The sequence below is a fragment of the Camelus ferus genome, chromosome 14, assembly GCF_009834535.1.
Source record: "Camelus ferus isolate YT-003-E chromosome 14, BCGSAC_Cfer_1.0, whole genome shotgun sequence".
In the NCBI taxonomy this organism is placed as follows: domain Eukaryota; kingdom Metazoa; phylum Chordata; class Mammalia; order Artiodactyla; family Camelidae; genus Camelus; species Camelus ferus.
The window spans coordinates 9,821,619-9,848,390 of NC_045709.1; the positions used below are offsets into that span (position 1 = coordinate 9,821,619).

A 26,772-nucleotide genomic window follows, 5' to 3' on the forward strand; every position below is an offset into this window, starting at 1 on the left:
GGACCCTATTATCAGATTAGTCTTCCTAAAATTCTGCTTTTATCTAGGTAGTGCTACATACATAATTATTCCATAGCTTCCCGTTTCCTTTATTCTGACACTTCATTCTGACATTCAAAACTTTCCACAGTTTGGCCTCAAACTTTATTTCCTGTTTGAGGACTCAATATCAGTGAAGTTCATTCCCACCCTGAACTTGTGTTCTTCACCTCCAATGTTCTTCCTCTTTCTGGTCTTCAAATTCTATGATCTATAAAGGTTCTGTTTGACTCCCACCTCCCCTGTGAAATCTTCCCTGATGTTTCTGATGCCTTCCTCTGATCTTGTCTTCACTGCTCACGTTGACTCTTAAAAAACCACTATTATGTTCTATTACTGAGCTAGTTCATGCTTTTGAGGCTTGCCTCTTTGACCAAACGGGAAATTCCTTGATTAGTGTCCTTGGTGTCTAGTGCAATCCTGAGGATAAAATTATAAGCATATGCTAATATCATCTTAATTATATCTGATATTTAACTTTATTCTTATAATTTTTCTTTCCATCTACAGAAAAAGCACAACTAAAGGCCAAGTTTTCTGTTGCTTAAGGGTCTCTCATTCTCTCCCAAAGCTAACTGATCTTGGGGTTTGCTCCATTTAATGCATGATCTTCACTGTGCAACTGAAATATATGAAACCTGGAATTTTCTTCAAACCAAGGATGAATTCCTTTAATTTCATCAAGTCTTAGGTAAGTTTCTGTCTTTTGTGATAAATGGAATTTTACTGGTATTTCTTCCTTTTGATGGAATATCTTGGATGTTCAGTCAATTTCTCTGAAACTGTAGAGCTTTAAAAAAAACACTGCACAGTCTTTCATTGAGTGAGAAGGTTTTTCCTTTTCCTCTCCTTTCCCTAAGTACAAGGAAGGAGGTACATCAGTGGAAAGATACATGCTTTTTAAAAGGCTGCCCTGGGCTGGGTGTAGAAAAGCAGAAACTATGGTATTGGCTTCACCTCATGCATAGGCAGTTTAGCTCTGCTTAAGACTATCATGCTTCAGCCTTACATTTACCAACCCATAGCAACTGTTACCCAAAACCCAGCATGGTTTTCTTGTTCCACATAGCAGTAGCAACCATTTATTAAGTACCTCCTATATGTCAGATACCATGTTGGTTGCTTTTTATGTTCCCTAATTTTCATCATGATCCCTGTTTTACAGAGGAGAAAACTGAGGCTTAGAGATGCTAAGTAACTTGAACAACTAGTAAATGGCAGAGCTAGACTTTGGGTGCAGAACTGATTCCAAAGTCTCTGATCTTTTTGCTACACCTTGCGATGTCAGTGCCTTGTATTGTCACGAATTCTCGTTGGGAAATGTTGGGGCTTGCATTCATGACTCTGGCAGCTATTGGAAGGGAAGGACAGAATAATAAAGAAATGTTCCAGTGTATCCAAGGAGGCTCACCAGCACCCCTCTCCTGCACACAATTGCTCCAGTCTTAATTATCAGATGTGTCCCACTCTGACAATTTACATTTCAGTGTACACCAAATTTGGCACTGTCCCTTTTATGGAACATGTGATCACATGTCTTGGTAAGTGGAAGGAAAGCTGGCAGATTTTACCTTTGTCAAGACTCAGAACAAAAACAACAGCATGAAATAAATCACAATTAAAATATATATATGTGTATATGTATACATATTTCAAATGTATAACATTAGAAATTCTACCTGTAAAAATATATTTGTCACAAAACACAAACTTAAGACTATGTCTCTAGTCTTACTGCTGTGCAGACATATGAATTCCAATCTTCAGCTGTTAGTTTACTTATTTGAAGAATAGTCAATAGAAGGAAATTCCAGTGTAACAAGAATTTTGACAATCCCTCAGTGTTATCTCTAATGGGATCTAGTTACATTGTGCTTTTCCAGGAAGGATGTAGCTGGTTATATAGTTTTAATCCAGCAGTTACTCTTTCTCTAGTCACACTGTATGTGGTGATTCCCTGGTTGCTGTTTTATTAGAATCATGGGAGGAGAGAGAGATTCTTCTTCCTTTTCTATTTTTCTACACTTAAGAGAGTTTAATATACAATGTTCTCTTAGTAGTTGATTTTTTAAAACAGTCTAGGGATTTCTATGCATATTTAATCAGTGTTTTACATTTAGTTGGGCAGTTTATTAATTAGTATCTACCACCAGCCAGATACATATAAATATGTATTACACAATTACACAAGGATAATTTGTGATTTATGAATTATTAACCTAACTTTCACTCTTGTATCATTTTAATATTAGGGTATGCAAAATGTTTCTACAAATCAGGTGTTTTTTTTACAAAATGACCCTAATTTGGTAGGAGACTGGGGTCCTGTTTTCGTTGGCACTGACAGTTACTGTGCTGTAGAAAGAATCTACACCTGGAATCTGACTTTGCAGTTTCAGCTCTGCCTCTTGTTTTTTACCTTGGAGAAATCCATTTCATCCGTTTCCTCACCTGTAAGGTGAAGATCATAATTTCCATCCCACAGTATTGTTATGAAGACAAAATGACATAAATATAGGAACTGTTCTACAAAGGCAAAATTGGGTTCAAGGGAGATGCACACAAACTGGGTTTAAGGGACCCCAGGCATGGCAAGCACCTGGACATCTCAGAAGGGGTGGGGAGAGTTTTTTGGTTTTGTTTGTAATAGGGCTTGAGCCAAGCATTATTAGTCACCAGGCCTAAGTACTATTTCTGATAGGCCTCGAATACCTTTCCTTCAAATTCTACTTCCAAAGCCCACACTTCCCCAACTGGGGGCGAACTCAACAGCAGAGCACATTCTGTGATTTTTGTCCTTGCTTCACTTTCCCCCAAACTGCAAGTTTTGGAGTAGCCATTCCTTTTCCTTTATAAGTATTCTTGGAACTGGTCATTAGTAAGTGCTTAATGAGTCTGATGTTAGACAAGGTCCCTATAGAGGTAGCTGGAAGTCAGAATAGTGAGCGTAGCGGCAGATAATTTAGAGCCACATTTAAGTTCTTTCTCTCTAAAGGAACGGGCAATGGTATTTTCCTTAAAAAGAAATCTTAATTGGGTAGCCAGTGTTCAGCCTATTGGGTAGCTAGTGTTCAGCCTAAAGTCTGCAAAGAAATAGGTGCAAGGTTGCTGAGACAATAAACCTTATTTTGGTTGTGCTCTGGCTGGAGCCGTTGGCTCGAGCCCTGGCGTTGGTCCCAACACGAGTGCCCGTCCCACCCTCCCTGGATTGTGGGGTGCGGGGCAGACAGTTGTCTCCGTCCCCTCAAGCCGCTGTGGCCGGGCTTCTGGTCCAGAGAGATGCAGATGAAGCGGTGTGAAGGGTTGGGCTTTTTTTTTTGTTCCTGAAAATGCAACGAACAAAAAAAAAAGTACAACAATCCAAACCCAACCATCTCGTTGCGCGCCGACTTTCTTCCCAGGCGGCTCCACCCGGGACGACACCGCCTGCCGTTGCCCGCGCTCGGTCCAGGCCAAGCCCGCGGGTCCGCGCGATCCACATCCGCTTCCAGGCGCCGCGGGAACGGCGCTTCGCGGACGCGCGCAGCCCCTCTGAAAGTCAGAGAAGCGCGCAGCTCGAGACCCTCCCCTCTTCCAGGCGCACCGCGGGTGGTGGCGGTTGTCTGTGGCGGTTGGAGACACCGGAAGGACTCCCGCCTCCTCTCACCCACTCCCTCCCCCAGGGAAAGGGAAGAGCCGGGAGGCGGAACAAAGGCGAAGCCTGGCTGGGGAGGAGGACCGAAGTGCGGGGGGAGGAGGGCGTTGGGGCGGGGCCCGGTCGGCGCCGCGAGTCCATTTTGCAGCCGTTCCCGGCGCGTAACGCGCGGTGTCGGCGGCTGAAGGACTGGTCGTTGCGCGGCTCCGGGCGGGTCCCCTCCAGCGACCGCAGGTCCGAGATAAGTACCCGCCGCCCCGGCTCTTCAGAGGGAACTGGGGTGGGGGGGGGGCACTTGCCCTGGCTGGGCAGGCACCTGCGTGGGTGGGGTGCTGGTGGAGAGCTCAGTCTGCGCTCGAGTCCCAGCAGCACAGCAGAAAGCTGCCGGGCACTGGAACAGGGGTGGGGAGGAGCGGCGCGCGGGTGGGCGGCCGGGCAGGGCGTTTAGACTCTGGCAAACCTGCTCCGCTACCGAACACGCCCGGCTCCACTGCCAGCGCCTCGGTATCGCCTACAGAAAGAAAAGGCGACCGTGAACCAGAGTCGGCACGCTACCGCTCGCTGGCATTGAACCTGGGGAGGCTGCCTGGCGCCGGAGGAGGGCGCTGTAACCGACAAGCTCCTTAGCACAGAGATCTTCAGCCTCTGCCATGATCTTGGCTTTTTCACCTGGTCCTAGCAGGCTGGCTTTTGATTTATGGGGGATGACTGAAAAAAAATTGAGGGTCAACACTAAGGGTCTTGTCCAAATGAATGCATAATACGCTCTATCTTTGTTTTTTCCTCGCAGTAGCCTCATTTGATTACCAGTCACGACGTGGAAACAAAACAAAACCGAAACCTGATTGCTTTGCTCTGGGAAATAGTAACCCTGACCAATACACCTGCTTTCAAGGGACAGAGGTAAACTACAGTACTTTTCCCTACATCCTAAGAAAAAAGAAAGCACTCTTTCTTTAGGCCCAGAACCTTTACAAATTGAACTATGTGTAGAATATGTGTTCCCACCCTCGCAGATGGTCTTTGTTCTTTTCATATTTTGTCAAAACTCAGAAAAATAGACTCTATACTTGGAAATTCTTTCTGTGGCAATTATTTGAAATATATTATAAACCAAAGATTTATATTGTAAAGGAAAAGAGGCTACAGTAGCATTTTTTAAATAGTTTTTTTTTTCCTTCAAGCCGCCTTGCCAGGGCTTGTATAACAGGGCTTGCACAACAGGGCTTGCATTTTCTGACTCTAGAGACCCTTATGTAATAGGTATTTTAAAAGCAAAATTTCATTACATAGCCACTCCCTCTGGTAGCACTTGATAGAGCTGTTGTTGATTAACTGGTTACACTTCTGTCTTGAACAATGAGAAGATGTATTTCTTCCAGTTCGTCTATCTTTCCCTAAAAATGCCATCTTTTTTTGCATCAGCAGATGTACTAAGCTTCCCTGGCAAGTCCTTCCATAACACCAGGTTATTTTCATTCTTACATTTATTGGTTATCTGGTCTTACTTACGCTGTAGCTATTGTTCAGATATGCCCTTTTCCATCAATGTGTTTTATACCTGCTGTGATATGTAATACTTTGCCTGCCCTTGAAATTAACAGTTCAAGAGCATCCAGCTCTCTTTTAGGACCTTTCTTGGTTAGTACACTCATGCTTTTAACATAAAACTGTAAATGTGTATTTATAGTTTCACAGTATCTGTATACATACTTACTCAAACCACCTTACATTTATGTAGTTCAGCAGTTTACAAAATTGTCACACGTTACTTAATCTTTCCAAGAACACTATAAGTTAGGTACCTTAAAAATCTTCATTCGACAAAGGGCAAAACTACTGTTTGAAGCTAGGTGTTAAGACACCGGTTCAGTGCTCTGTACTCTTCACAGGAGAACCTGTTACAACCTACTTTGTAAAAATTACAGAATTTTAGAAGGCAATTAGAGAGTCCATGATTAAACTACTCCATTTGATGAATGAGGATACTGAATTCTTGACCCACTTTCTGGATAGTGCTAAGGTCTAAGAATTGGGAAACTCAGGTCGTATGCCTTTCTTGCTCTATATGATTTGTGGTGGCTTTTTTTTTCTACTTATAAAGTTAGGTGTTTAGCTAGATGATCTCTAAGATGTTTTTAAGCCCAGTACTTCTGTTTTATTTCTACCTCATAACTTTAGCACCATATAGTCTTTCTATATTGGTAATACACAGACACATACTAATATTAACTGCCTTAAATTGTTTTCTATTTTAAACTTGGGTAAGTATGGTTAAAAAAAGTATGCCTTTCTCTTGTTTTTTTTTACTAAGCTCTATAAAAGTATGGTTCTGTTGTAAGGTCAGGAACTGCATGGAGAGGTAGAGCACTCATATGTCACTGGTCAGAGTTCAGAAAGTGGTATACCCTTTCTAGAGGGAATCTTGGCAGTCTTTTCAAGAGCCTTAAAAATGTTTCTACTCTTTGACTCATTTAACAATACACTTAAAGGAATCATCTAAGGCACTAACTAGAGTGTTGGACTAAGATTTTTCTATGGGGTGTTCATTAAAATGTTATGATCCCCACAAAACAATCAATAAGGAATAGCATATCCATGAGGTAGGACTTATGTTTTAGAAGAAGTTATAACAACAGGGGAAATGCATATAATAAAATAAGTGAAAAGTGGATATAAAGTTGTATTATGCTAATAGTTTTGTTAAAATATGTGTGTGCACAAACATACACACATAGAATTGGAAGAAATATACTAAAATAGTAATAGTGGCTATTCCTTGCTGATGTGATTATGGGTAATTTCTCTCTGTATTCTCTGAATTCTTTCTAATCACATTACTTTCATAATTTAGGAAAAAGAAAACCCAATTGCATGGATAACCTCCAACTTCAGTATGGTGTCAGCTTTCTATGTCCTTTTGTAAGGCATTTCTCACACCTTTTAAAGTCACAATATCTTTGTAAATATGCTACATTTCTGAATTTAGGGCAGGAATTGACTTTTGGCTTATATTTCACCTTTTTAAATATACCATTGCATTATCCATTTTTGTTGTTCATGAAAGACACTGCCATTGTCATTACCTTGGCTTGGGACTCTAGATATTAGAATGGTACTAGAAGAATAGTACTTATAACAGTTAACAAGAAAAAGGTGTCCTCTGACACACAGAATAGTTACATTCCAGTTAAGCCTTCTATAAAGCAAATTCCCATAATGTGAACTTTCTAACTCATTTCCATTGTAGATGTAGATACATTTCTAAGAAAAAGTTGAACTGAAAATTTTTGCTGATAGCTTAAATTACTGTCTTTCCTATGGCATAAGCATCACAAGTATATCCTACTTGGCAGTAGCCTGGCTCCCCACTTAAAACTCCCAGAAGAGCTCTTCCTTTCCTCCCCTGCATATGTGCAGTATTGGATATGAGCAAGGAGTGCCAACATAGTACATAGACTACAGCCGACCAAAAAAACTGATTAAAGTTTAGCATAATTAGATTTCTGCTTGCAATATTTTCTAGATCGGGTTTACTTAGAATAAAATGTGTATATAATTCTACACTGAGCAAAAGGAACTTTGTTCATACCAATTACATTTCCATCTCAAGTAAGTTCTTGTTAGTTGGTAGGTAATACTTATCAGTTATCCATTAAATACCTATTTTCACTTTCCACAGTATTACATGCTGTTTACTTCACTTACCTAGATAGATCTAGCTTGCCAGCTATGGAATGCTAGACTTTGACAGTACTTTCTGCAAGCTGGAATTAACTTCAAATGCAGGTAGGTGATGAGAACTTTTAATGGATACCAACCTGTTGGGGATAATAATTTAGGTTAATGATTGCTTAGTATATTGTTGTGAAAGAAGACAGTTTGTTCGAGGGGTAAACATTTTGCCACCTTCATTTAAACCTATTTACATTTATTTGGGAGGAAAGAAACCAGACATTTCTGGTTCATAAAAGTTTTACAGAAGTCAGTAGTTCCAATTTAAATTAATTCTAACTCTTTAAGTCAAAGATAAACAGTCTGTGTTTGGTTGGTACCAGACTAGGAAAATAATTTAGGCTATATATGTTTCATTCAAATTCAGATACTTATTTCATTCAAATTGATTTCATCTGGGTGGGGAAGAATGGGATTCAACACCATTTATTTAGTATCTTCATAGATTTCTCAGTAGTTGTAGATCAGGATATCTGATCTAACTGGAACCCCAAAACTATTGATTAATGCTGTGGATTTACAGAATTACAGAATAACATCTTGTGTGACTTATCAAGTGACTCAGGAAAAACAAAGGAGGGAAAAGAAGATAAGGAGGGAAAAGAAGATAAGAAGGGTAAAGAGGCATGTGGGAGATAAGGAAGGAATAAGAATAAAATCAAAAGATTATATTCCTTAAAACAGTATGCGGAAGATGAGTTAAAAGACTAAAAGGAAAGAGTCAGAAAAAAAAAAACAACAAAGGAAAGAGTCAAGGCAAAATAATGGCACAGAGAAGAGACTGAAGGAAAGGGAAAAAAAATTTTTTCCTGAGTTTGTCTGGACTAGGAAGATAATATTCTAGTTTTTATGTTTTTGAGAATGTAATCTTAGTCCAAAAACTCTTTGTTAGCTTTCTCAGTAGGTGGGCCGTCCAAGCTGCTGGACCTTCTGTACTAGGTTTATTTTGTCCTCATCAGGAATCCTACTAGAAATACCTTGCGGGGAATTTAAACTACTACTTACTCTAGGATAATTCCAGAAAGGATAATTTACTTATATTTCATATGGACACATAGGTAACTTTTATATTGTGTTTGCAAGGGCCACATCACAATCAGATAACCATTTTAGATACTATATGTGACATAGTAATTTTAATATTCCTTTTTTATCAGAAATCTTGTCTTTATTAGATCTCACTTTATCCTGTTTTGATCATGTAAGTTTTTTGGAACAGTCTCTAAAAGCCAGAATGAAGTGCTAATAACACGTTGATACAAAGTACTTAAAAACTTTGTAAATAATTTTCATATATTTAGGTATCTTTCACAATGTTTGTACAATGAGGAGAAAAACTGTATTGTGTGTAAGTAGTTTGTCAGAGATCATAGATCGAGAGCCAAACAAGTATGTCGTTCTCCTCACAGGCTTAGATCCAGAGATTTCCAATAATACATTTTTATTTTATAAAAGATAAAACAATAGAAGTTTAAAAAATTTTATAAAAGATAAAACAAAGAGCAAATTAAGCTCTTCTTATAGTTAGCTAATGTTTCTGAAGTTTTACTTTTTTAGCTCAATATGGTTTTCATATAATTAGTTCCCATCTTTAGTTTTTTTCCCAACTTTGTATTGTGGAAATTTTCAAATATACTGAAAAATTTAAAAAATTACTACAGTAAATATCCTTACAACCTCTACCTAGATTCAATAGTTGTTAATAGAGTCTTAGCAAGTTTCAAGAAAGCATTATTAGTGGATCTCATACTAAAGTAGAATACAGTATACTGCTTGAAAACAAGATGAACTAGTATGATGAGCAGAAATGAGGTTTTAAAAAGGTGAGCCCTTTTATTCTAAGAATTGTTCCAAGATAACGTTGATAGCTCTCTGTTTAGTAGAGCTCACGTAATTGAGTTTTGTCTGTGAATTGAGATTCAGTATTTGCTGTCTAGTTACTTGTTAGGTATTTAGATACTGCTTTGAAATTCCTGATTTCAGAATACCTCAAAGCAGGATGGAAATTTGGTTTAAATCCCTCAGATACAAAGTATAATATATTGGCTTTTCTTTCTGTCTTCTAATGGGATTAGGGGAAAAAATCATGGGTATTATTTTGAACTATATGATATTGCTATAGACTAATGAAATTCAAAGATTTAACTGGAAAGTTTCTTTTAATAAATAGGTTTTATTAAAATTAACTTTTAACAGTGAATAAAATGAGCACCTTTTGAGTTACAACCATTTGGAATTGATCATTTAAAAACCAAAGGGCTTCCAGAAGGGAGAAGTCATAGATACTAGCTTTTACTTCTATCTTATGATTCCTTTCCTAAGTGTTGGCTTTTCCATTTTTAATATTCTAGTTGTTGGTTTTCATTTGTAGAGACTGTTGTTACTATATACTCAATCAAGGTAGGATTAATAAGTTCTTGTAGTCTTCCTTGAATGTGGATATCTGGGAAGTTTGCCTAAAAATAAATCTGTGGTGGTGTTATACAACTGTGCATTTGTCCAAACTCATAGAATGTGTACCAAAAAGAGTGAGTTATATTCCACATAAAAAGTATGGTTTAAAGTATAAATATGGTAGGAAAATTAAGTTGAAAACCCAAGAGGTGGTAGACAACTACTTTCTTTGTTGGTATAAACTTGAGGAAAGTTTTAATTGGTGGAAAAATACATTTTTATGCTTCAAAATTTAGAGTTGATATTCAGAAACACATTTGAAGGAAGAAATGAATCTTGGAAAACTTGTTTGCCTTTATGTACTTAATTTGACATTGGTTAAGTTGAAATTTTATGACTGGTGAACAATGATTTTGTTCCCATAAAGTTTCTTGACCTCTATATTGGGTAAAAACTTGTCCCCCAAAAGAGGGGATATGTACTTTAGTTTCTTCAAAGGAGTAAGCTCAATTGATTTATTTAGATTTTTATGTGTCAGCCACACTTTAAGAAAAGGATCTATAAGTTCTTTTACTGTGAAGCATACCCTTCACTTAGTGAGATAAAAACTTTATTTATTATGTATTCTCCTTTAAAACTTTTAAGGCAATGGACTTGCCGTGGTTTCTTGGGTTGTTAGGTTAATATATTTTAATTTTCCCTAAAAGTCAGCTGTGGAAGTGGTCACATAGCTTTGTCAGAGAAAGTTCTGAGTATAAAGCTAAGAAAAGAAGAGAAAAGGAAATAGTGTTTAGTTTTAAAGTAAATGAAAAATGAGAACCTTTAAATTATAAACATTAATTTGTAAGTTTATCACTAAAAATGGAACAGGATCTACCATAATTTTGATGCAATTTAAAAAAATGTCTAAATTCTCCTATATGTGACATTTTCTTTTTTAATTCTGATCATACTGGATTGCCTTAAAATTCGTGGCCCCTCTTGCAGTGTCCTTCTCAGTTCTCCTCAAAGTTTCTCTTTGCCTTGTGTGCCCCTTTCTCCTTCTCATGCCAGATACTTGGAATCCTTCGTTTTTCTTCTTATTTATTTAATGCTTGGATAGTATTCTCTGGAAATATTAACCTTGCAAGGCTGAGTAAATTAGGTTTGCTTTATTGAATGCTGCCCCCATTACTTTTGTGTTTCTACCGTTTCATCCAAAGTCTAGCCTTAGCATAGAATTCTTAGGTGAAAGATGATAGAGAGCAATGGAGGTGATGCAGTATAGAACTAGGACTGGGGATAGAGGATCATCAGAAGTGTTCCTTCTTTGTTCTAAAGGATCAGAATGTTTTAAGGCAATTCTTTTTAGCACACTGACCTCAGTCTCTATAGCCATTCTCTTCCTAGTGCTTTTCCCCCCCAATCTTTTTTTGGTGGGGAGGAGGTAATTATATATGTTTGTTTATTATTTAATTTTTTAATAGCAGCACTAGGGATGAATCCAAGACCTCGTGCATGCTAAGCACACACAATACCACTGAGCTATACCCTCCCCCACAAAGTAGTTACAAGGGAATCTACATCCCAATTCTTTTTTTTTTTTAAGTAGAGGTACTAGGGGTTGAACCAGGACCTCGTGCATACTAAGCATGTGCTCTACCACTGAGCTATTTCTCTCCCCTCTCTGATGCTTTTCAAAGGTTGTATGATTTCTCCTGTCACAAAAGATTTCTCAGAAAAATAAGCTCATTACACGTTTTTGCCATATGACACTAAATTTTACAGAATACTCTTTGCTTTAATTCTACATATATATGTATTATACATTTATTATACATGTATCTCTCACAATGTAAAACCATAAAGTAATTAGTCCTGCAAGCTCAGCTTATCTTTTAAATACTATTTATCTTGTAGATTGTAGCTCCAATTGTGATTCTTAAAATTACTGTTAAAAATTTATTTTCTTTTGGTTATAGGATGGCTTATAGATTATTAGACCCTATTTTATTACTTTGGTGGTCATGTGATATATATACATATTTATGTATATACGTGTATATACATCCTTCAGTAAACTGAATGAGGACATATTTAGCACTATTTTGGGTTTTAAAACTTTAGGAATAAAAGTTTTAAAATGTACATTTTAAAAGAAGAAACTTGCATTGGAGAAACGGTATTCTCTAGCTCAGATCTCAAATATTTTGCTCGCAGGACCCCTTTACACTCTTAAAAATGGAGGCTCCCAAGAGCTTTTTTTATGTGTGTATTATATATATTTACTGTATTAGAAATTAAAACAGGAAATTTTAAGATAATTAATTCATTTAAAATAACAATGATAAACCTATTACATGTTATCATAATTTGTGAAAACTATTTTTCAAAACACAATTGTGAGAAGGGTGGCATTGCTTTATATATATTTATAGATCTCTTTAATGGATTGCCTTTATCTGCCTCTGCATTACACCTGTTGCAGTAAGTTATCTGGGTTGAAATACAAAGAAAATCAAATCTGGCCTTGCCACAGATACGTAGTTGGTGAAGGGAGGAATATTTTAATAGCTTTTTCTGATAACTGTGGATCTTCTTTGATACTATACCAAAACTCTACAAGTGGTTGTTTCTTGAAAGTTAGTTGCAGGATAGAATCTGAAGTCATGTTTTTGAACATACTGGTCTTTTGATCTTTTACTCATGCATGATTTATCACATGCACTAGTGATTTGAGCCAGTTAGTTCAAATAGTGACTTACGTCATTATACAATGATCTCCCCCCTAAAAAAACCAAAATCCACATTTGTTAATATCATCACTTATTTTGTTAGAAAAGTCTTTAATTAATGGTAAGCTATCATGCTCTTAAGTGACAAAAATCCAGTTTTCACTAAAAATTCAACATTTGTCATTGGCAACAAATAGTGTCATTTGTTTTCCTTGAAGCAGTGGGCTCATTTTGTTCATTGTCAAGAAAAAGTTTGTCAGATATCTAAGTCTGAACAGCCATTGTTTGTCATTCGTTCTTTTACATAAAGGTGGTGTTCCATGAAAAAAACAGCTGGTTCAGCTTGCAGCTCAATCACCTAACTGCTTTTCCTCCAGACAGTATCTGCTAGTATACAGTAGAAATGCTTTGTGTTTATTTCACTTTGTCACACAAAATATTAAAAAGACATGTATACAAGGATCAAGATGTAATAAAATGAACAATTTTTACTGCTTCATCAAGAACATTCTCAAATGAAACTGGCTACCCCACCCCTGCCCCACTGTGGGTGTGTGGTGGTGAAGAATACAAAGACCAGGAGTCCAGTTTGGTGCTACCTATTGCCTTGTTTGGATCCTGTTAAGGCTCCAGCAGTGTCTGCTCACCATTGCTTTTCCAATGCATTGTCAACACAGTGCTGAAAGTAAATAACAGCCCAGTGTTACTATGAAAATAGTACTGTTCTCATGGATGCCCTGGAAGAGTCTTAGGGACGCCCAGGTTTCTGCCCACCACATCTTGGAGGACTGATTTCTCTAGATGGCACAAGATGGCTTTGATTACTGTTTCTGTGGTTTTAAAAAATACTCATTTAATTCTCTAGGGAAGAATTAATTATAACTCTCTCATTTTATGTTCTTACCTCTGATTTTAATAATTCTAATCTTGCCTTTGAAATAGGAAAAAAGCTAGTTTTTAATAAAAGTCTACATGAAAGTACACACTTGAATTTATATTTCTGTGCTTCTTTCTTTGAATAGCATACCATTTCATAATTGTGGGCCCAAACTAAAGAGCTCATTCTGTTCAGACACTGAGTAGCTTTGTTTCTGACAGCTAGTAGTCAGCTCTGTTTTAAAACAAGCAGTTGGGCCCTGCTGGCTCAACTTGCAGTCATCCTAGTCCTAACCCTGTCTCAGCCAAAGACTGTTGTTGGAAAGCCCACACAAAGGCCTTGTGTACAGGGAGCCCTGCTAATAAGGAGCATGTTCTAGCCCCAGCAGATTAAATCTGCTTTGGTTGCATTCCCTTCCCAAATTTTTCACTTGTTTCCTTTGTTTGACTGGTTATTTCAGTGAAAGATCATTTTTAATGCCTGTGAAGATAGTTTCTTCTAATTATTCCATAGTCCAAGTGGAGGGGAGTACTGGAGTAAAATAAAATGTTTCTTTTTCTCTGGTAGGAGATGTGATGGAGCTGCTTGAAGAAGATCTCACGTGCCCAATTTGTTGCAGTCTGTTTGATGATCCTCGAGTTTTGCCTTGCTCGCACAACTTTTGCAAAAAATGCTTAGAAGGGATCTTAGAGGGGAATGTGCGGAATTCATTGTGGAGGTCATCTCCATTCAAGTGCCCCACATGCCGGAAGGAAACTTCAGCTACTGGAGTCAATACTCTGCAGGTTAATTACTCCCTGAAGGGTATTGTGGAAAAGTACAACAAGATCAAGGTCTCTCCCAAAATGCCAGTGTGCAAAGGACACTTGGGGCAGCCTCTCAACATTTTCTGCCTGACCGATATGCAGCTGATTTGTGGGGTCTGTGCAACTCGTGGTGACCACACCAAGCATGTCTTCTGTTCCATTGAAGAAGCCTATATTCAGGAAAGGGATGCCTTTGAGTCCCTCTTCCAGAGCTTTGAGACCTGGCGTCGGGGAGATGCTCTTTCTCGTTTGGATACCTTGGAAACTAGCAAAAGGAAATCTCTACAGTTACTGACTAAAGATTCAGATAAAGTAAAGGAGTTTTTTGAGAAGTTACAGCACACATTAGATCAAAAGAAGAATGAAATCCTGTCTGACTTTGAGACCATGAAACTTGCAGTTATGCAGGCCTATGACCCAGAGATCAACAAACTCAACACCATCTTGCAGGAACAGCGAATGGCCTTTAACATTGCTGAGGCTTTCAAAGATGTGTCAGAACCCATCATATTTCTGCAACAGATGCAGGAGTTCAGGGAGAAAATAAAAGTAATCAAGGAAACTCCTTTGCCTCCATCTAATTTGCCTACAAGCCCTTTAATGAAGAACTTTGATACCAGTCAGTGGGAAGACATAAAACTGGTAGATGTGGATAAACTTTCTTTGCCTCAAGACACTGGCACATTCATCAGCAGGATTCCTTGGAGCTTTTATCAGTTATTTGTGGTAGTCGTTCTGCTTGGCCTTCTTGTCTTCTTCAGTCCTACCATATTCCTAGAATGGTCTTTATTTGATGGAATCGCAACTTGGAAAGACAATCTTTCAAATTTCAGTTCCTATCTGACTAAATCAGCTGATTTTGTAGAACAATCAGTTTTTTACTGGGAAGAGTTGATGGATGGGTTTTTCATTTTCAGTGAAAGACTGAAGAATTTTACTTTGGTGGTGCTGAACAATGTGGCAGAATTTGTGTGCAAATATAAACTATTATAAAATCTGTTTCAAGTACATAGTTCTGTGTCTTTTGTTAGAAATTTGTTAGAATACAGCGTGATAGTTCAGATTTGGTCAAGATTCCAGTCAGATCATTTTCCTCCAAAAGTATTCCTTTCAAAAAGAATGTCCTACACATGTTGAAAATTAGGTAGCATAAAGATAAAAATGAAAATTAGGTAGCCTAAAGATAAAAATGAAAATTTATAGTTTAGTCCTGAACCTTCCTTCCTCCTTTTTAAACTGCTTTTGAAATAAGCACCCTACCCCCAATATTGGCTGTGTTTATGCTATGGAAAAAGGAGGTGGAAGAGCACATGACTTAGTATTGTATTGATGAGTTGGTGTAATAATGATTGTTCTTAAGCATGTAATAAAGACTACTCCTGTAAAGCAACTTTATTTTGAGAGTGAACATTCTTTTAAAAAGGAATAATATGTGGATAGATTGAATTTCCATCTTTTTCTGCAGAGTTGATTTCCTTTTTCAGTACAATGTATATCTCATGTATACAGAAAGGCATTTTCTTGTTCTAAACTTACATTTTTAGGAGGGTGGGGATTTCAGCTTGCCTTTTATCTGCTTAGGTTTTGTAAATGTATCACCAAAGGAATTTGGTGATAAACTATTAAGTGTTAGGTGGCTTTGCAAGCAGAGGCATGGGTAAGAAAAAATGTCTCACACATGGCAAGAGCAGAAAATGGGAAAGCCTCCTTTTTACTGGCAGCTAAGTGTTGTTCCAGAGTATCGTGGTAACTGTACAACCAACCAATCCACTTGTTTAAAAAATTTAAGAGCAGTAAGACTAATTTGACAATAGATGAAATAATCTATTAGCTATTATAAAGTACACAGTAATCAGCTAAATTCAAATGCTGTCGTATCTACTCACATGAGATAAAGATGCCCGATATCCCACAGAACAAAAATACCTAATTTTATTACCCTGTATAGAATTCAGATGAAAACAAGAAGTGGCCTTATCTTAGAACTGCTTTCAGTCGACCTCATTTCTGTCATGGGACAAGACATTCCTTTGAAAGCCAAGAGTGTCTTTACCCTAGTCCATTAATTGGTTGAGAGGAGGTAACACAAGCAGGGACAGGGAATAAAGGTGGCAACTAAACTTAAAAGTACAGAGGAATCATTCTAGCTATGAGAAGAAGAGTCGAATTAAGCTGCTAGTTGAGGTAATGGCTGCCTCATTCCCAACTGACAATTCATGACTGAACCACTAAATTGCTAAAGGGATCATAAGAAATTAAGACAATGTTTCTCTGTAAATCTTACCTCTGCCATGAGGACTTGTAGATAATAGGCCTGGGGAAGAGGAATGCTTTTCTGCTCCCAGCATTTTTTTTTAAATACAGATTTACAAGGGGAAGTTTTCATGAAGAATTTTTTTTTAATGGGATACAGTAAAGGAATCTATTTGACACTTGTCCTCAGATGTTGGCACTTTTCCTTAACTATCCAGTTCCTCCTCTGTTGCTTTTTCATTTTGTATACTACAAGTTCCCAAGCAACTCCCAGATTTATAAACATAGCTATGGATACACTATTTGCTTTACAGCAGTTACCTGGAAATCTAGGTCTCTGTTTTTGTTACTTTCCCCTTCCCTACATTTCTTAATCATACATAACATTTGCGGTTATAGGTTGATTAACAAGTGCCTAAGTCTATGGCTTATGATTTGTAGCCTCCAGTTTGAAGCAAGAGAAGAATGAGTAGTCAGGAACTGGTTACTTTGAACGTTGGAGGCAAGATATTCACCACAAGATCTTCAACCATAAAGCAGTTTCCTGCTTCTCGGCTGACACGAATGTTAGATGGCAGAGACCAGGAATTCAAGATGGTTGGTGGCCAGATTTTTGTGGACAGAGATGGTGTTTTATTTAGTTTCATCTTAGATTTTTTGAGAACTCACCAGCTTTTATTACCCACTGACTTTTCAGACTATCTCAGGCTTCAGAGAGAGGCTCTGTTCTATGAACTTGATCCTCTGGTGGATCTCTTAAACCAAGAACACCTACTACAGCCAAGACCTGCTCTTGTGGAGGTGCATTTCCTAAACCGAAACACTCAAGCTTTTTTCAGAGTGTTTGGCTCTTGCAGCAAAACAATTGAGATGCTAACTGGGAGGATTACAGTGTTTCTAGAGCAACCTTCAGCACCGACCTGGAGTAGTAACTCTTTCCCTCCTCAGGTGACCTTACTTCCACTGCCTCCACAAAGACCTTCTTACCATGACCTGGTTTTCCAGTGTGGCTCTGACAGCACTACTGATAACCTAACTGGAATCAGGTATTTTGTACTTTAAAAGCATCTCTTTTATACAAGTTTCTGATGTTTCCTCTCAAAACCAAAAGTTTCTCATGCCTGAAACTTTTGGAAAAAATGACTACTCAAAATAATTTTGAGGGGTAACCAGTAGAGTTGGGTGGAATGACCAGATTATTATTGTCCAAACTGGGATACTTTTCAGTGTGTAAGAAGGAATTGTTATTACGTGAGACAATAGAAGTAAATCAAGATTGTCCAGGGAAAATGGACTATGGCCATTCAAGTTGTAGGAGGGAATAATTTTATAGATTATGTTCCATTGCTATGGAATGAGATGCTTTTTTCTCCTTAAGAGATTCCTTTAGTGGCTGGCATGTAGTAAAGTCTCAACAGTTTGTCCTGATTTCCTTACAGTCTATGTATATTTGTTCTTTCAGTCCTGATTTGCCTACTGATTTTTCTCCATTCCACTTTATTTTTAAACACCATTAAGGCAGATATACCCCATGGCAAATTTGGTATCCTCTTACATCTTTGGCACTCTGAGAAAACTCAAAATATTGGGATAGGCTGTCAGTATATTAAGGGTAGTTGCTTCTGAATCAATTATTCACTTTCTCCCCCTGTTATTCTTGGCTGGACCCTAAGGCTGATTTCCACTCTGCTGTCACGGACACTTCTTTCCCCTGCTTAAAAATGTCTTAATGCTGTCCCACTATTATTTTACTAACTGTAAAAGCTGGCTTTAATTTTCAGAAAGAAAAAGAAGTCTGCATATGTTCTTTACTAATAGTATTTAAAGTAAAATAGACTTTTTTGAGGGTAAAGGTAGACAGACATATTTTGAGATATTTTCTTAACTTTCGCAGTAGCCATCAGGAACAATCAATGTTTGCCCCCCCTCAACATACCCCTTGGTCCTGTACATTAGCTTAAGAACACTGGGCAGTATGATAACTCTTAAGTTTTTACGAATTATAATTTCTCGCCCTTCCAAAGAGGTCTGAATGTCATTTTGGTGAAAGAAAGCCAGTTAAATTAACAGGCTAATTGTGAAGAAAACCTAAGACCCAATTTTCATCTCAGACTGTTTAAAGATACCTCTGGGCTCAACTGGTGTAGCACTAACATAAACAGAGGGGAAATTATCAGTTTTTTGTTTTTTAAAATTTGATTGAGTGGTTAAGATCTTTGAGGATCCCTTTCCAAAAAGTTAAAAACCTAAGGAAAAGTGGTGTCATAATGATTTTAAGAAGAAATGTGCAAAGTAAAAAGATATCCTGGAAATACTAAATGCTCTTTAAAAACTATGCATTTGGAGAAAATATAATCTTAAAAAAATTAGACACTTAAGTTGGGATATTCTTGTACACAGTGACTATATTTTCTCCTTTGTTATTAAGTGTTTGTGTTTTATGAATAGTACTACAATTTTTTCATCTTAATGAGAGAATGGCATTATATTTAAATTCCAAAATAGACAGTTGGAAAACTGGAAGCTATTTTTAAAATTGACTTTCTTCTTGCATCACCAAATAGTATTCTTTTCAGTTGTTTGAAGTTTAGAATTTTTTCCAGCCTATAAGTGTTTGTGATTTTTTTCTATTGTATCAGTTTCAAAGTAGAATTAAATAATTGGAATAAGGTGACATTATTAGAAGTTCAGGTGATCAGATAAAAACTCTTGATCTTAAAAGGCCCACCTGAGGTATATAACTGCCTAGCTAGCAATCTTTTTTTTTTTTTTTTTTTCTTGCTCACTCCTTGGTCTGGAAAGTAGAGGATTAAGCCTAAATAGCTCCTAGAAGTCTGGTGTATCATCCAGTTGTTAATAAGTATGTTCCACTAACATGACTTACCATTCTAAGGTCTTGTTAACCTAGCAGGTTGCTCAGTTATTATCTCTTAAGTTCACAGTACTAGAAATATTTGGCTTGCATCTTGCAGAGGTACAGTCATATGATACCATATTATCAAGCTCAAGTTATAGTCTCAGGATTCCAGAGCCTCTTTGATAGCCATATTCTATCTGATCTTTCCTTTTTAAACTAGCTCAACCTTTTAAGTTTTTAAAATAAGTTTTGATTTTCTGTTTCCCATTGATTTCTTCTATCCTTTTCTTGTGCCTTGAAATCTTTCATTTCTCAATCTGGCCTCTTAGGGAATCTAGTATTTTGGCCCAGTGTTTTCTTGAGAGTACATTCCACTTTGTTATCACCTACTATATACTATTTGCATCTTAATTTTGTGAGATGTCCTGCAACTTTTTTTCCTTTGACAAATGTTTCTAGGTTATATAATTAAGATCTGGGGCTTGGGAGTAGATGAAATGATTTACAAATGTTAAAAATTTGCTGTATCAAGCATAATAAATATTTTTTGATATTTACTTTGTAGTTTTACAATTCTTACACTTTATGATTGAATTCTTTTCTTTGCCTAGAATGAGTTTCTAAATGTGAGCTGCAGTAACCACACTCTATTTCAATCATAATTAAAAGGAGACTAGGGATGTCCCCAAGGCTCTTTTTATCCTATAAAACCACAGATAGTTTAGGTTGCTGCCTCAAACTAATTTAAGTTAGCCTTCTCTTCACATCTCACAAACACATGGTGGGAGGACACAAAGACATACAAATATCCTGGATGGTAGATGAAGAAGGGGCAATACAGCTATTATTTGCAGACATGTTGATATTATTAAAGCAACATGTCAATCTGAAAAGTTCAGGTATATTTTTCTTGAATTTTATGTATTAGTTCTACTGAGTTTTCCTGGAAATAGAAAGTTTTGTCATTTTGACTCCAGAAGCCTTTCAACCCCTCATTTTCCTCTTCAACAATGAACAGTTATTGAGTGAAAATTGACAATAAAATCTTCTTGATAAACTGGGAGTTCGAGATTTGCAGATACTGACTGGTATATATAAAATAGATAAACAAGTTTATACTGTATAGTGCAGGAAAATATATTCAATATCTTGTAGTAGCTTATGGTGAAAGAGAATATGGAAGTGAATACATGTATTTTCATGTATGAGTGAAGAGTTGTGCTGTACACCAGAAATTGACAGAACATTGTAAACTGACTATAATTCAATAAAAAAAATCATTATTTTACAACAACAACAACAAATCTTGACTTTTTTTCTTTCTTTTTTTGTAGGGGGAGGTAATTAGATTTATTTATTTATTTCTTTATGTAATGGAGGTACTAGGGATTGAACCCAGGACCTCGTGCATGCTAAAGCATGCAGTTCTACCACTGAGCTCTAATCTCCCTCCTTGACATTTAATATCTACAAAATTGCACCTGAAAAAATGTATTTGATAGGAGTAAGTCATAAAAAATTTATAATGTTGATGCTGATAATGGGTAAAATTATATCTAGGGGGAAAATGTTAATGTATCAAATATTCATTAAAATGAATCAATTAAATTGATTAAAACAATATTTAGTAAATTGAAAACAAAAATTGAAAATAAATTACATTATATAAAAATTAAGCTAATTGTTTTATCAAATTGTTTGCTCCAGAGAATAATTTCTGAATGAAATTCATCAGTGTTATATTCCTAAACAGTGGAATTAAAATGACTGGAGATCACAGTAAGGTCTCTCTTTTCAGCAGCCTAGAATTACTGATTTGGATTTATAAATTAAATCTCTAAAAAAATCTGATAAAAATGGTATGACACCTTTATTTGAGGTTATAAGTCAAATTTCTGTGTTTAGTTTTGCTAGTATAAAGGGATGCTTTGTAATTTAACATTTTTGTGTGTCCTAGGTATGTTTCTATAAAACCTGATAACCGAAAACTGGCCAATGGAACTAATGTCCTCGGCTTACTGATCGACACTTTATTAATGGAAGGCTTCCGTCTGGTCAGCACCAGAACAGTATCCTCTGAAGACAAAACTGAATGTTATAGCTTTGAAAGGATAAAAAAGGCTGAAGCTCTTGCCATGAACAAAACACTGAAACCAGAGACAACCTTCATGCCAGAGCAATCTCAGAAAAAGAAATGAGGTTCTCTGTTCTCTTTTAGAGTAAAAGGAAATTGCCATTTTGTTGTTTGGAAATTCCATTTTAGGGCATATATGTTAGTCAAATATGTACTCAGCCTAAATTTTTGGCCTTGTCTTCTACCATGCCATCTTTGGGTAACCACAACTTCAACAATGCTTAAGCCACACTAACTGCTTGCTGCTCTTTAAACAACACCGTGCACTTGGTGCTTTGGCATATGTTCCTTCTACCTTCAATGCCTCTTTCTCTTTCTCTTCTTCATAAGCACTTATAAAGCATTCAAGAATGGGCTATGAAATCAGACTGCTTGATTTCTAATCCCAATTCAATCCCTTACTAGCTGTATGACTTCAGCAAGTCATTTAACCTCTCTGTGCCTCAACTTTTTCACCTATCAAATGAGGATAATAAATATATCTCCCTTATAGGAATATGTGAGGATTAAAGGATATAAAGTACTCAACACATTGCCTGGCACACGGTAGGCACTCAGTAACTGTCTGACGAAGATGATGAAGGAGGGTGGCCCACTTTCAATTGCGCCTCTCTTGTGGTCTTGTTTTCCTCCTTTCCTAGGCATATTAGTCAGCTCTTTCCTCTATAAAGATGTATATGCCACCATAAAAACACAGTTTTCTCACTTGATGTGAGTTCGATCCACTCAACAGTTCTAACTCTGCTCTGTGTAAAGCACTGTGCTGAACACTTGGTGAGAGAAATAATACTTTTGTTACCAATTAGCATCTACTTTGGTGAAAAGCTTTTGAATAACTTCTACTGACATTTAAAATACACATTTTACTTTGACTTAGTGAGTCCTCTTGTAGGAATTCCTTATACATGTGTCATTTAAAACATCAGGATATCCCTAGTACCTCCTCCAAACATAAATAAATGAATAAACCTAACTATCTCCCCCTCATAAAACAAGCAAACAAACAAACAAACAATAAATAAAACATTAGGATAAACATGTAGGAAGGGCATCATTAAGTCAAAGAGCACCAAATACTCTGCACATTGTAGGGTTAAAAAATGTTGAGTGGAAACAGTTGAGAATCATTTTAAAAAGTATAATTCATTCATTCAAAAACATATGTTAAACATTTGTTGGACACTATACTAAGTTTTCAGAATTAAAATATGAGTAAGACAAAAAAAGTTGTAGGGAAGAAAGATTTAAAAAAAATTTTCTAATAGTACCTCAAAAGGTTATATATAATGGAAAAGTGCAAAATATTTCAATTTAATAATGTTAAGGTTAGTAACTGAAAATAATGACCCAGATAAAAAAAAAAGCCTACAAATGAGTATTTTGTTTTTGGTGGCACTCATCCTCTCTTTACCACAGAAAAGCCAACTTAGTTGTTTTAGTCTGTCACCTTAGTTTTGGGGATGATGTGTTTGGTCTCGTTCCATTGCTAGCATCATATTCTAGGGTACAATATTTCTATTCTGCTAAGTTTTTGGCATGTTTGTGATTTAACTAGCCAGATATAGTTGGCCTGGTTATATATGTAACACTGTTTAACTCTGTATAGTGCTTCGCTGATAAGATTATTAAAAACTGATAACTGGTTAAAATAATACTGAAATAAAAAATGTTGTAACTATAGATTGCCAGGGAATAGGACAGGAAATGTTTAAACTGATATTAATGTGTTCTTAGACATTCATATTTGCCAGATACTAGTTTAAGATGAGAAATAAAATGTTCTTTTTAATGTGCTCCTAGAAACATTACCTAGGGAAACATGCAATATACATAAACTTAATTAATTAATTATGGACATTTGTGTACCAATACTATTCGAGACATGAGAGACACAGCAAGGAACAAAATAAGGCCTTCCCTTCTGGAACTTACTACAAATACAATTCATAACATTGACAATGTGTTTAAATTAAAATAACTTAAGCCTTTAATTAAACAGTTTCTCAGAAGTCATGGGTTCACAATGGAGAGGTTTCTGCAAGGAGATGGGTTACCAAAATTAAAAATATATATATTATTCATTAGAAAATGTGTGCTTTCAGAGTGGATTGAGTTTCTTATTTCAGTAAATATTTTCAAGATTATCTCATCTGGAGACACATCTGTCAAGAACATCTCAGTAAGCCTCTTGAATTCACTCCAAAATAGAATGGGACACTGTAACTGGAATATCAATACATGCAAAAAATTGAGTCTTGTTTTAGAAAGGGAGGCAGGCAAATGTAGTTGAAAGAAAACAGGGGTATGTCAGATTCACTGCAGGCAAATCAAAACCCTTGCCTGCTTTAGAAAAAAAGCATTTAACATTTTCATATGGGTACCACTTAACTCTTAACTTCTTGACTGAATTGATTTTACGAAAATTATAAGAAAATAATGGCAGAAGCTTGTCTTGGCCAACCACGCTTAAAACTTTGATCTATCAAATCATATACTCCTATCAATCCATCTCATATACACAGGTATGAATCATCACAAAGCAGGCTAGATTTGTCAGTCTTAATGATACTATCAATAGTTGGGCCTCTCCTGTTCCCCCATGTATGTTTGTTTCAGTCTCTTTCCATCACCTATAGTCTCATTTCTGATAAGGGCATTAAAGATTTTAATTTATTCTTAAACGTCAATAATTTAACCTTGTAAGTGATTGGAAGTTATCCATACAGAGATTTTCTGAAAAGGAGCTCTAGTATTGAATATTACTCCTGAATTTAATAAACAAGTCATAATTACAAAGAATTTTTAGGTTATGTTAACATCAAAAATAATCTGGGTTGCTTTCAAAATATATCTGCAGTCAGGAGCCTGAAGTTGTATAAAATAGTCAAGGAAAAGTAGCTTGAGAAATATATGGTTTAGGGAATCATAAATTGTTTCTAATTTTTCTCATATACTGTTTACATCTGACAAACCTTGGCTTCATTTTACAAGTCTTTGTATTCGTTCTCTACCATAAATAATAGAAATGGTCACATTACCAGAGACCTCGTTAGAATAATAAAAGATTTGCTAAGACTTCTAAGTCTCCCATATTCTACTGTTATTTTCCCCTTTGTGCTGGGGAAGTTTACTCTGTAAAAGCATATTTAGCAATGTGGAAGTCACTAAGAGGAAATTTCTAAAAAGAAATTTGGGAAATTTTATTATCTTCCTGGAGCCAGTGAGCCTATGGAAAATAGCAGGATGACATCACATTTAGTGTTTTAAACAAAAGTTCAAGAAATAAAGACATGAGATGAAAATATATTACCCCAAATACTTAGATTTTCGGAATATCACCAACATCATAAAACCATAATTACTCACCAGCTTTGCCACAGAACTACACTTCATGAATTATTAGGCCTTCTATTGACTCTATTAATGATGAAAAGTTATGTGCAAGTTTCACCAAAGAGTCATCATCTCATAATTATTAGGCTTAGAAAATGCCTTAATATTTATCTAAACTATGAGATAGATCCAGCCCCGAAAGTGTTTTAATAGATAAAAAGCTGACACCATACATGGTAAATGGGAAATGAGTGTTAAGCATGTTACAGAATGAAAAGGGAACAAAATACAGCAAAATAAGTAAGACTTTGCTCCCCACACTGAAATGTGCCTAAGATTTATCATACAGAGCTTTCTGCACCTTCAGACTTTACACCAGTACCTCCAATCCAGAAATCATTGCTTTAAAGTGGCTTTCTTACTCTATTAGTTGAGTAAAAGACACCAACTACCAAGTGTTTCTATTTCATGCTACTTTCCTCATTTCACACTCTGGTAAGAATTTGAATTTCTTTGGGTGCCCAAGTTGGAAGCCAGATAGGAGAGTTCTGTCTTACCCTTCATGTAGTAAGAGACCCCAAGAAAGTATGGCTGCAATGTCTGAGGTTCCATGAGTTCTTTTAAGATGAGGACTGTGGCTGTGCTTTATACTTTATATTTCCCCCCAGTGCTGGACATCTAACAGTCTTAATTAAATGGAACTGAAAAATTTGGAATACTGTAGTCTCAGTGAATGGGCACTCAGAAAAACAAGAATTATAGTAGATTCAAAGATAGATGAGGATACTTTATATAAAGAGTCTGAAAGAGTTGATTCAGTTTAAAGACTACAGAAGAAAAATCCATGGTATTTTTCTATTAGAAGCTTTGTGAGTAATCATACACAAAATGAGATGAAAGTATAGATGTCTACAGAAATATTAACTAGTTGAAAGTTATGTAAAATTATACATTTAATCAGAGTAAAACAGCGCAGCCAAAACTGGAATATACCATAATTTTCTAATTAAAATTCAGTGCTACAAGAGTGCTTAGTAATTAAAGAAATAATAAGTGAATACAAATTCAGAATGAATGTTACATGACTATAACCAATATTAAATCTTGACTTACCTCCATAATTTAGGAGTCACGAAAAGATAGTAGAAGTCATCAGACCAGGCATATGAGTCAGATGTAACTAGGATGAAAATACAGAAAAAATGTTCCCACTTTTGAGTAACCTGACTTGAAGATATAGTTACACTGAATCTGGATACACTGAATCTGGATTAATCAAATGGTTCAAGGATTTAGGTAAAATGTTATAAAAGATCCTGTTATATTCAGAGAGTAATTTAACATATTACTGAGTTATATAAAGGTTATTTTACAAGAATAGATTAACATTTTATGTTTTCTTGCATATCGTTAAAGTAGAACATATTAAAAATTAATAATGTAGAGTAATAGTTCTGCCTCATGATAGGCATGTAATAACTAGGTAAACAGACCGAGATACTCTAACTTTCTAAATAGGAATCCTATACAAGAAGGCTTAGCACCAAAAAAACCAAAATGTTTGCTTTCAATTCATTAAAAAAAAATTTTTTTTTTTTTTTTGCCTTGGTCAGTTTTTAAACCTCTGGCTACGATTTAAGCAGTACTGAATTCCTGTTTGATTTTTTTTTTTTTGGCTGACACTTCCTCAGTAGCAAACCCAATTTAGGGTGAGAAGGAGAAAAAGTTTTAGACCTCTTAGAACGTTCATTTCCTCTTAACTGTGTTTCTCCATCAAAAACATGTATTCAAATAAGAAATCTCAATTATCTAAACCTATTTTTGGCCATCTTCCGGAATTTCTTGTTATATCTCCTTTGAAATGCCACAGTTGCACTCTCGGAAAACTTGTCTTCCTGGTTTTCAAATTTCTGTTTATTATTACAACTCTTCAGCCAGAATGCCAGGTCTTTGTGCTGTACTGTTTCTTGAAACTAGAGACTAGCACATTTCCCAC

General features: G+C 36.2%; 2 protein-coding genes and 1 long non-coding RNA gene across 11 annotated transcripts in view; 2 read left to right on the forward strand and 1 right to left on the reverse strand.

Annotated features, from left to right (window-relative positions):
- TRIM13 (tripartite motif containing 13) overlaps window positions 1-15,589 on the forward strand; it is a 39,524-nt gene extending 23,935 nt beyond the window's left edge. The window contains exons 3-6 of one of the 7 annotated variants that reach the window (XM_032496182.1): window positions 550-730; window positions 4,464-4,576; window positions 7,356-7,462; window positions 13,961-15,589. In XM_032496182.1, the coding sequence (XP_032352073.1) occupies window positions 7,411-7,462; window positions 13,961-15,192 (1,284 nt within the window). In that variant the 5' untranslated portion in view covers window positions 550-730; window positions 4,464-4,576; window positions 7,356-7,410 and the 3' untranslated portion in view covers window positions 15,193-15,589. Of the gene's footprint in view, window positions 1-549; window positions 731-3,747; window positions 3,908-4,463; window positions 4,577-7,355; window positions 7,463-13,960 lie in introns of those variants that run through there. The other 6 variants (XM_032496183.1, XM_032496181.1, XM_032496185.1 and 3 more) reach the window with 6 other exon arrangements.
- Window positions 1-26,772, reverse strand: part of LOC106729534 — a 122,064-nt gene that overhangs the window by 19,322 nt on the left and 75,970 nt on the right. For all 3 annotated transcript variants that reach the window (XR_004325667.1, XR_004325668.1, XR_004325669.1), the window contains 2 exons: window positions 25,890-25,956; window positions 7,382-7,494 (listed from right to left, as the gene is read on the reverse strand). This is a non-coding gene — a long non-coding RNA (uncharacterized LOC106729534). The remainder of the gene's footprint in view (window positions 1-7,381; window positions 7,495-25,889; window positions 25,957-26,772) is intronic.
- On the forward strand, window positions 15,744-21,984 carry KCNRG (potassium channel regulator). The gene is made up of 2 exons (XM_032496190.1): window positions 15,744-17,498; window positions 21,267-21,984. Exons 1-2 carry the CDS (start codon window positions 16,918-16,920, stop codon window positions 21,505-21,507), a joined length of 822 nt encoding a protein of 273 aa, XP_032352081.1. The 5' UTR covers window positions 15,744-16,917; the 3' UTR covers window positions 21,508-21,984.